The sequence below is a fragment of the Bactrocera latifrons genome, unplaced genomic scaffold, assembly GCF_001853355.1.
Source record: "Bactrocera latifrons isolate USDA-ARS-PBARC rearing strain unplaced genomic scaffold, ASM185335v1 scaffold_517, whole genome shotgun sequence".
NCBI lineage: Eukaryota > Metazoa > Arthropoda > Insecta > Diptera > Tephritidae > Bactrocera > Bactrocera latifrons.
Window position 1 is genome coordinate 63,807 of NW_017537176.1, and position 11,877 is coordinate 75,683.

The 11,877-nt window shown below is 33.3% G+C and overlaps 1 protein-coding gene across 1 annotated transcript in view; it reads right to left on the bottom strand.

Moving 5' to 3' along the window:
- Positions 1–11,877, bottom strand: part of LOC108973990 (dmX-like protein 2) — a gene marked incomplete in the record, with an annotated part of 53,185 nt that overhangs the window by 37,460 nt on the left and 3,848 nt on the right. Inside the window, 5 exon segments of the mRNA XM_018941564.1 lie at positions 3,329–3,415; positions 4,139–8,052; positions 8,123–8,329; positions 8,388–8,533; positions 9,574–9,791. Coding sequence (XP_018797109.1) covers positions 3,329–3,415; positions 4,139–8,052; positions 8,123–8,329; positions 8,388–8,533; positions 9,574–9,791 — 4,572 coding nt within the window.

Below are 11,877 nucleotides of genomic sequence, written 5' to 3' on the forward strand. Positions count from 1 at the left end.
TTTTTGTTTCAGGTAGATCAACACTTCCACCAATTCATCTGGTTCTCTGATCGAAGAGAAATGGTTGTTCATTGATAAGAACTTTCCTTTCCTTTGGACAAGTGCAAGAAGAAATATAAATGCATTTACAAGCAGCGATGTCAAATAATTTTACGGCAAAAGAGACAAAGTCATCTCTTTTAGAGCTATTGGGTTCTTTAAAAACATGTGTTTAAGAGTCAGAAATTTCTTATGGTATGTGGTGAGCATTTGTACAACTCTGGTGTGTGAAACTATCGGAATAGATGACTTTTTGAAAGTGTTTTCAACCTTTTTTGCAACTATTTCTATAACCTCTTTACTCCTAGGTTCATAGTTGTCGCCTCGGAGTCGCCCTATACGAAATCTTTCAAACTTATAACACAAAAGAACATCCTCGTAAGTAGGTAACTGGGACTCATAGAGATTGTACGGGTATATGCCAAACACAGGACATTTCTGTCTAAATTTAAATTTAGATACAGACACTTTGAGTTCTGTGTTCTGTTGAGAGAATATAAGTGATAGCACTCGGCGAAATCAACGTCAAGAAGTGTGGGCGCAAGCCGATTTTCACCTTGCGCTGTGGAGCGCCGCATTTTAGCTCGTATCTCGGAAACGGTTCGGACCATTTCGGTAGCAAATGACGTGACAAATAACTTTTGTTTCATACATTTTGCCATGAGATGCGTATTTCAATCGCTAGGTAGACAATTTCACGATTTTAGGCGAATTTCCGAAATTTCAAGGCCGGAATTGGGGTTGAAGATGCAATCCGACCATATATTCACCACCGGCCAAATTTTGGAAAAGACCCGTGAAAGGAGAACGATACACACCACCTCTTCGAAACACGGGTCAACACAAAATTTGACCATAACTCTAAAGCAGTAAATTTCCATGTTTTAGGTCGTAATTAGACAAAAAAAAAATATATGCCATGAAAAAGTTTGTTTTTTTATTTAGGAAACCGCTTTAACGATATTTTTTAAAATATGTGGTTTTAATTTTTAATTGAAAATGAAATCACTTAAAAAAACATTTTTATTATTTTTATTAAGTTTTACCATCAAAATAACTTACAAAAAAAGTAAATAATCATTTAAAAGTGCACACTTTTCCTTTTGCGTTTATGTTCATAGGTACTATCTCTTAATAAAGCCCAAATATAGTATTCTTACTATAACTTTAACAAAAGCAAACTCTATACGAAAAAAGGTATTAACTTATCGTTTTTGTTCATAATTAATCATTAAATCATTTTGTAGAGTCGTGTAATGTTAATTATATATTCATAAGTTATTTTCGTTTAACATTTCATTCGTTTTACATTCTCCATTTTCTTATATCAAGAATGCAGTTTACCAGTTCATTAGGAACGTATGGCACATTCATCGTTGAGCATATGTGCCGCAAGAAGAATAAGCATAGTGCGCATACACATACTTTTCTTAGCGTGAAGAACAAATGAAAAATGTCAATTGTTTAACAATAAATTATGTAAAATATTATTATTTAAACAAATGGATCGTGAAAAAAATATCTATAATGTGCACGAACATTTTTCTTTGACATCGATTTATCTCTGGTAGTTTATGAGAAAACAATTTTACAATTTTATGGTGCACTAAATTCCTCCAATAACTTTAACAAAAAATAGAATTTTGACGAAATGTATGCGTCTTATCCCCTTCCTAATGAACTACTAATTTTCAAAATCGGTGGTTTTGCGAATTTTTCATGGACCACTTGAAGTGGTTTAACCCATATTTGTTCACTGTGCATAAAACACTAATGAGTTAATGCCGTAATAGAGATCTTAATATTGGGTATATGACATACTTTCATATTGGTTTTTATATACGTTACGAATACGTTCTGGTCACGTGGTGGGAACGGACTTAAACTCCCTAATTCTAGTATACATCGGTAGTAGACCGGTAAGTGTAAACTAGTATACACACCTAATACTGATGGTCATTTTAAACTCTTAGCATAAATACAATTAGTTTGAGTAAAGGTTTTTTAATATATACGTATTTCTAATTTTTTTTTTTTTTTGAACCCATTTTTTGAAGAACCTTAGTTTTTTATGCACACTCTCTCTTAAGCGATCGTCTCAGAGTGACCCTCAGAAAAATAACTGATTTTCGCGACTTTTTTTAATGTTAAAATTAACAAATCGGTCTGGTTTTACTTGTTATAAATAATTATTTTTCCCTTTTTAGACAGTTTTTCGTAAAAGAAATAAGATGATTTCAAAAACAAGACAAGCTTCTATGGCGGGATAGAGAATGACGTTAAAAATGTTCTCTCAAAATTGGAACTAGATATCTTAAAAATTCTTCCTTTGAGTGGAAACCGTTTTGAACAGCAATATTCTGAGAAAAACGCGTTTATAGATTGAAGTTGCTCTGTTCCATTTCTACAATAAACGCTGTAGCGACCTTACTAATTTGAATTTCGATTTCAAAATTTTAGAGAATGTTTATTACAGTGTATACTATCCGATAATGCAATAAAAATGTTTTTTTATTTCGAAAATTTCACACATAGACGAACTCCACAAAATTCAATTAGTTTGTTTCCTATCTGCTAAATATTAATAGCTAGCAAAGTTTCTGCTTGGAAAGCAATTCGTAATTAAAAAAGAAACTAGCAGAAGAAAAATTTCTTTACTTTTCCGTTATTTTGCTCTTTGTGAGAGTAACTTGCAATCTTCTCCCTGATAGCTAGCAGCTACAAAGCTAATACTAATTGAAAGATAAAATTTGTATTAAGGTTTTCACCACAAATTATGAGTATTATATTTACTAAGCTATTTTGATAAATAATCTTATTAAGGCTGATAATACGTCTATACAAATTTTTTACAAGCAATGCTGTCGTCGTAAAAAGGTTTGACATCGAGTATTGTACAACGGAGGTTGCGAATCATGCAAAATAAAACTAAGCAAAACTCGATAAATTAAAATCAACGAGAATGTACTCTGAATATATCACTCGTGTAGATTTCGGTTAATCAGTTTTTCACAGCACGGATTACATTACATAAATTTTATGATATATAATTTAGTTATTTATTTAATTAAACATGAAATAAAAATATTGTTAGAATTTCCTTTGCAACTTTTACGAAGATAACTATACGACGTTCAAACATATATTAATTTGTACACCCTAAGCATCGACGACATCGTCTAATTAAAATAAATGGGTGTTATATTAATTATTTGTCAACAAGACAAGCCAAGTGACGTTTGATATAAACAAGATTATCAATACCATAATATAAAACTATCATAATTACCTGCGTAGTTGAACCCCTGTGTTCAGTTGATATGTTCGTATCTCCAACGTAACTGATGGATAAAGTTCGAGATCGAGACCATGCCCTCTGCAACGAAAATATAGCAATGTATTTTATAAAAAAAAAACTTCATTAAACGTTGAACAATATCAAGTCACTTCTAATAAATAACCATTTTAAGTTACACGTCCGAATAATAAGAAAATTATGAAAATCGGTCTTTTTTAATGCAAACGAGGAGAGACAATATTCGTATCATCTTTATTAACTAAGGTAATAATGTCTACCGTATAAGCATACCAAAATTGTACAAAGAAAACAAAAAAATATTAAAATGAAATCCCGTCTGAGGACTAATGTTGTTTACTTGCACAGATATGACATTTGGAAATTATTCTCTCAGCCAATTTGTTTGAATAGAAAATAATCCTTGTATTTTTCAGACCGAAATTTTCTCAAAATCATATTAGCTTTTCGGATATGGGTACATAAACCTCCATTTTCAATACAAAAAGTCATCATAGTATTTACAAATTTATATTAAACGCATTTCTTAAAAGCATGTATTTGTGTTATTTAAGTCACCCAGATATTTATCGGCATTAGTGATTTGTTATTCAACTTTGTTGATTGTTTTATCATTTATGTACATTCTTTTAACCTAATATTTATTCCGAATAGCTCAAATTATACAATTGATAGTCAATAGAGTTATCATTGACATTAAAGAATTTCAAACTTATGTAGGTTTGGAATAAAAAATATACCATGACAATTCTTAAATAATACATATAATAATTAGTTAATTACCTGTTTCTCGGAACTTCCATCGTCTGAAGTTGATGTATATTCATTCGGTCCACTCATACAACGGACTAAATGGGCTAATATTGCCTTAACCCAATTAATTTTACCAGAATTAAGGAGTTCCATCAGTTGCTTTGGGTGGTATTGTGGAAGTACCGGGCATGCGATGCGTGAAGCTTGAAATAGTCCAAAGTCAGGCATATAATCATCATTTGTTGAATCACAACCTGCTGGAAAGCTTGCACTTGAATTTCCATATCGTTTACGTTTTTCATTGGAAAGTAACTGGAGGTTAGCAGTGCTCACTTTACTTATTAATGGCATAGATGACGCAGTTTTTAATCGCATTTGCGTAGATTCGTTAGCCAATGATCTCAAATCTTCATCACGTAGATTCCGTGAATCGAAAAGATCGTCTACGCTATGCTGTTCATTAAAACGAGGCTTCCATTGTGAGTAAACATGCATTTCAGAATCCATTGCTACTACCAATATTCCATCCCGAACCCATGAAATTTGCATAGGTAGTGGCGGTAAACCGTCTGCGGTATGTAAATCAATTTGACGAAGTTTCATCCAACGTATTTCGTCATTAAAATGTGGCTGAGCTAAGGAGCTAGCTTTCCGCAATATAGGTCGATTTGCTGACCTTGACACTTTCATAGCTTTAATATTAGCCTGAGCAATGTCAGATGAAACCGCAGTATACAAAAGTATTTTACTCCCTACAGCCACTGTTAATATATGGGAACCGTCTTCTTTTGACACCCAATCCAACTGAACGAGATGTTTTTGAGTTAATGGACAAGTGTTTCCATTTTCAGCGATACTTTTCCTTAGCGATTGTAAGGTACTAAAACTGGGTACCGCCAATAGACCAGATGTAGAAGATGTTTTTGTTGTAAGCTCAGGAGTTGTATCTCCACTTCTTGGAGATCTACCGTCTTCTTGTGTGAATGTTTGAAAAACTTGATTAAGACGTTGCTTTTTTTGCAATAATCGATTATCATGTAAATAACTAAGATCAATACCATGGTCAATATTCATCCGAGGCAAATGTACATTTTTTAAGTGTATCGTATCTTCTAACACCCATTCGCTTCCACCAGAACTTTCACATTCATAAATCGCTACACAAAGATTTATATACCTAGAGTCTGGATCACCTTTATTTGGTCTTGTAAAGCTTTTTCCATATTTATAAGCACAAGCCACCCTTCCCGAATAAGCAGCACTAATATTCAAAGGCTGACCAGGAATTTCTATAGCAGAATCTTGTATTCTACTGAACATTTTCCACTCCACCCATTTATATGTCTTTACGGATATATCATCGTCGGAACTTGTTTCACATTTCCAAAATCGAGAAATTGAATCTGAACATGCCGTGACTATTATATAGGGAGCATAACAAGCTGGATAAATGGATGACGAACTTAAATGGCCAGCAGCTGGTGAAGCATGAACGACATCTACACCTTCCGGCATCGGTAAATCCTGTGTGCAGACTTTTTCTGTTTTTATAGTCATATGTGATGTATCATTACCTGTGTCATCACAATTATTTAGTAATATATTAGCAACTGACATCCTTCGTGCTGCCAAATCTGAGTCGTCGATATCTTGAACAATGTTGCTATCAGGAACATACATTGCTGTATCGGATAGAAAAGTTTTTTGCTCTTTTGATGAAATTATAATGCGCCACATATGAATTGTACTGCCTTTTACAGTTTTTTCAATTATAACAATATAAAATGGCTCCTTGAATTCATAATTTTGTTGTAAATCAACAATTGCATCTAAATCAGGTTCCATTCGGTGTCCCCCATCAATTAACTGAGCTTGAAATACATGTAAGAATTGCGTATTCTGCCAGTCGTGTTTAGCTTCAGATATTGGGTCAAGTTGAATTATACATCCAGGGCGTGCGGTGGACTGCTGTGATACTACTTTTAATTTTTCATGAAAATTTGTTTTTCGTGTTTTAAATGTTGACGAAGCATTTGAATATATTGATGTCATTGAATTGGATTTATAAAGGTTATTGACATTTTCTGATGAAGATATTTCTGCAAGTAATGTGCGAGCATCAATTACTGCTTGATAAACTCGTAGATTCTCTCCATCACTGGCAACAAAACAAGCTGATGGTGAATTACTACTGCTTCCCAAAGTAGTACTTGGTAGTAAAGTAGGAATCCATGCTACATTGCTAAATGCTGAAATTTCAGGTGAGTTAATACGTGCTAATTCACTTACTCCCCCTGTATAACAAAGAGGACCCACAGAATCAACTCTCCATAAAATTAGTTCAGAACAGAATCCTGAAGGTGTAAAAACGTCTTTATTGTAAGGAAGATTTTCTGCATTGTTAGGTGATTTCTTCTCTGATTCAGGTAAGTTGTGATGGGACGTTGATACAAGAAGTGGCAAAACTGGATGACATGTTATGTCATTGACTCTAAAACGATGACCAGAAGCTCTGCAAACATGCCCTATGCTTAGGACTTGCGTGAACTTAGTTTTAAGTGCAAAAGTTAATTGCCACAGATTTAATGTTCCATTGGAATGTTTTGTCACCATTGAAACAGAAGGTGAAATACTACTTGTTAAAGTATTAAAAGCTTGCTCGCTTATGTCGGGGTTGCTCACCTTATTTAAAGGCGAAGAGCTTGGTGACTCTTTAAGTGATGTTATTTCCTCACTTCTACTTTTCACGCTATTTGCGATTTCTCTAAAAATAAGTGGTGGAGATCCCGTATTATATAAACTAACTGTTGTTGACATCGACATTGCATCTCCGAGAGGAAATGCAAAAGGTATTCTTGTGGAAAACGAAATTTGTGCTTGGCGAAAAGATCCGGGATAATAATCGTCCAACCAATCAACTACCCATATAAGATAACTTCCATCAATAGGATGAATTGCAAATACAAGATCGGGACTTTGATGCCAATCTCTCAATAAACATTCAATTTTCAAATCCAAAGAGTCAGTAAACTGATTAATTACGTGGTTATTTTCGTTATTTAACGAATTTAGGGATGCTGTATTTGACATTGAATTTGCATTTTGTAAAATTCCGATTTTATTATGGTGCGGCGAATTCTTGCAATCCTCTGAATTGCTGTCCTCTGCAGACAATGATTTCGACAAAGCTCGGAAAATTTTCTTTTTAGATTCGTCAGCAACATCTGCTTCATTGTGTTCTGAAACATTATTAGTGGACACATTTGTACTCTCTTCGTCAATTATTTTTTTCGTTAACTCTTGCAATATGACCTCAGCTTGTAAAGAAAAATTAATTTCCTTGTTATTAAGCCAGTGTAAAATAAAGTTGTTTTGATTAGAACTATCCGTAGAATGCATTGAAGGAACCAGTGGAATATCCGTCTCTGCGTTGATTGAAGCGGCCAAATGAAAATGCATACCGGGAGCCATTCCTGTTCCATGAAATCCATATGAATGAAAGTCGTGAACACTACAAGAAGACGGCAAGGATGGTATAGGCCCATGAAAAGTATCAATATTTGGTTGATAATTAACCATTCCAGTCTCGGTCTTAACATGCCTTCTTATATGAAAACAAGTTTTCATATGTTTTAATCTTTGCATAAAACGGTGCTTATGACGTTGTGTCCTGAATTTTGGATTTTGGGAAGCCAATGGATCAAACTGTGTCATATTAATTAAACCATCATCTGGCAACACAGTTTCTATCCAAATACGACATATGTTATCAAGACAAGATGTTACAATCATGTTGGATACCGATCCCTTCGGCATGTACTTGCTTGTTTTTCGCCATGCAATGTTTGTTACTGCACGAGGATGCGCAATATAAACGTACGTAAAGTTTAGTTCGGCATCATTTCCGAAAACTGTTTTGCTGCCATTTTTTGAGGGAAAGAGAACTGCAAAAATGTGTTAGCATTAAGTGCGTGGTGTTAGATATGAAAAAGTATATTTAGTATTTGTACTTACCTTGCTTATTTTCATACCAAATTTTTACAAGTCTGTCATTTCGACCACATGTAGCGAATAAAGTGCCATCAGGACTAAATGCCATATGATAAATTGGAATAGCAGTTTGACATGACCATATAGTGTCCCAAGTTACAACATCGTCTGTGCTCTCATTGGTAGGAGTTTTATTTCCGCGGTCACCACCACCTATTTCGAACTTTACACCTGACAAACAAAACGATAGTAAAATTAAAATGTACTTGACTTTTGAACTTTTATTTACCAGTAGAGCTTTCCTCGGCTTTTTCAGAAGTTCTTTCCTTCCACATTTCTATAATAGAACCGCCGGTTAAAAGACGAGTCCCTTCCAAGTTCCACGAGAGAGTGTAAACATGATAATTGCACAAAAACGAACCTGTTTGCACCCATCTTAAAAAATATATACATATTACTCATCATAATTCTGTTTGTAATTAATATTTCTACTAATTAAAAAAAAAATTGTAATAAAAACAACTCGATTTTAAACATGAATATATTGTGTGCCTTTGGAAAAGCGCAAAAATGGAAGAATGAGACCGCAGAAGTGTGCTGCAACAATGGCGGTGTTCAGCTAAGTTATGTTCGTGAACCCCCAAAAATGATTAAATCAGTGTTATCAGAAGTGGATAATCGTTATAACAACCCTTGTGTCGGGGCCCTGCTGTGAGAGGACCATCCTTATTAACATATTACTTCGGATTCTGCCGCTAAAACATTCAAACCACAACAGGTTACATCGCAAAAATGGCAGCCCTTGTCCGGATTAAATCCGGGTCAATACCGGTAATGTATAACCAGCTGTCTTTGTATGCCCTACAAACCCAACTCAATTAACCCCTTTCTCCTTTCGGTCCCAGCCCGATGAAACTGCTCGTATCATGGCTCTCCCGTTAAGTGACCCTCAAACGAGGCCTAGGTAATCGCTACAACAACAACAACAGGGCGATCCTAAAAGATTTTGATAACACAAATTTTATATCAAGACTTTAACTTTTTATGAACATTCGTATTTTTTTACAAAGAATTTCACTAACTGAGCCTCAAATAATAGTCTTCCACTTTTAAAAAAAAGTTTGAAATACGAATAAAATATTGCATGCGAATGGAACAAAAACAATCTGATCATACTAGATTTAAGGTTTAATTCTATTTCCAATTTCTTCCTTTGATTTTATTCGAAAGCATTTTTTGTGATTAGTACCACGGAGATTTAAATGTATGTATGTAGAAGTATTTTTTTTTTTAATTATACAAAAATTTCTGAAAGTTTTGTTCAATATTCCTCTTTTTGCTATTTTTCTTTGAATAGTCCTATATTTATATCCGGCCTGAGACTGAAACTATTAACTAGATTTAATGCCACCATATTTGAATTCCTCACTATATTATTTTTAACGAGAATTCATATTATTATAAAATATAAATACCTGTAATCCAAGTAATGTTTAACATTTTTGTTGCTCAGAAGCATAGGTGTGGGTTCGAATATACATATTTTATTTTCATAAGATGCAGCAATCTTTCCGGTGTCGGTACTGCAGTCAAGAGCAGATATCTTAACATAGCCATGTGTAGCTCCTGGAATTATTTGTACTCTCTCGAAGGTACTAGCCAATATTACAATATTGCATCCCGCAGCATACGCCTGTTGTTTTAAAAGTTATTAGAAAATAAATATAGTACATACATTAAAATCTTATCTTCTATTCAATATTTATATTTATTAATATGAAATAAAAAGTACATTTTGCTTTAACAGTATACTTTAAATAAATGTGGCTAACGGCGAATTAAACCCGATGAGAATACACATTGCAACAATTTATCCAATAGCCTCATTAAGATATACATATATATATCTGAATAATCACAGTGACAATATGTGTCGGTTTAGCAATCTCTATCTGTCGGTATATAAGCGAAATAGTCCTTCTGTTTTTCAGACGTCGACCAGAAAATATTCACACGTTCTTCCCATAAGCTTGTATGGAAATATTTCTCATTTGACGATATATTCACGAAATTAGCATGCGTTATAATCTAGGTCAATAATGCAAGGTCCGCGAAGAAATTGTTTGCGTAGAATCACCGAAGCATATATCGCACTACTATAGCATAGGAGCTTTGGTGATGCGAAAATTCAAACTTTTTATTGTTAAAGTTTTATGTAACTATATGGCTGACATTTCAAGGCTATTCAAAACTATTATTTGGATGAACTTGAGTAATTACAACAAAATTCGACACAAGTAAATCTTATAAACAATTTTTTTTGCATTTTCTGATTCCTTATACCCTTAGAATTAATGTAGAAACCCACTTTACAATTGGAAGGTTTCGAAAAAGGCCCAAAAATAATAATACCGCTCGACGTTCGGAGCGCTGGGAGTGCACACCCCAAACTTTAAATGCGTTTTTCTCAAAACACACTTTTTTAAACTGGCGGACATGATTCCAGTCGAACTACTCAACTGATTTGCCTAATTTTTTTTTAATGTTCACAAAACGCCTGTCTATCGTCTCCACTAGATTCATATTTTTTTTAATTTATTGACAATGTTATGACGACATTTATGTAAAAAAAAAAAAAACATGGGGAAAAATTTAAAAAAAAGCTAATTACTCTTTTATTTATCAACATTTTTTCATGATTCTACTAGGAGGAAATGGGAGTGGGCATAATATATCACTCTTCGCAGGGCTTTCCTCAAATTTCAATCAATCTATCTAAAGTTAAATGTTAAAATTATTATATGACAATCACTGTAACTTCTTTTTTTTCACACTTAAGTGTCATTTAAATTATATAGACATAATTGTTATGTATAATATAAAAATAACGAGTTTTAATAATTATTATATTCAGGCATGTGCTACATTTTGGTTTCGCATGAAAATGTTATAGAAACGTGACACCCTATGTTGAATTTCACTGTTTTCGTTTTCGAACATTAATCGTGTACCAGAAATCGAAATCGCCATACTTTTTCTGTTTTAAAATCGGTAAGTAGGAAAAATGTAGTATGTATACCGATTATATTTTTTTGAAAACAAATCGCTTAATTTTAGGGGCAAGCACAAGATGAAATATTTATAAATTTCATGGAACAGCACCCTGATACGGCGAAAAATTTTATTATATATACATCGCGCGATTTCCAGCACATGCCTGATTATAATTATATTAAAACACTAGGTCTAAACCTTGAATTTGGAACTGAATACTATCTGTATTGCGCTGTTGTTGAAGATATCGTGCACTCATCAAAAATTCTAAATGAACTTTTTCTCAACACTGTATACCACTATTTTTGTTGTTACAAGTTTTGTTTGGTTTGTTATGAATGAATGTTCGTAAATTTTTTCAAATCAATTATCTTTTATGCATGATTAAATATTGTTCTTACACAGAAAAAAATAAAAACAATTCTAAAGTTAAATATTCAATAAAAGTTATTTTTGATCTATTTAATATAAAATAAATGATTAGAAACGATTTAGTGAAGTGTTAGTGGATATAAAAATTAAAAATACGAGTGTAAAATTCAAATATCTCATAAACCATAAGTCAGCGCCGACTATATATATGTGACCTGGTCTACGAAAAGGGAGCTAACGTGCGCAAAAAAGGTTTCCGGGAAACAGCTGTTAAAAATCTCATCTTCCATCCGAATCAACTAAAAAGTGAAAATTGATTTTTTGGATTTTTTGACACCTAAGCACCCTTTCCG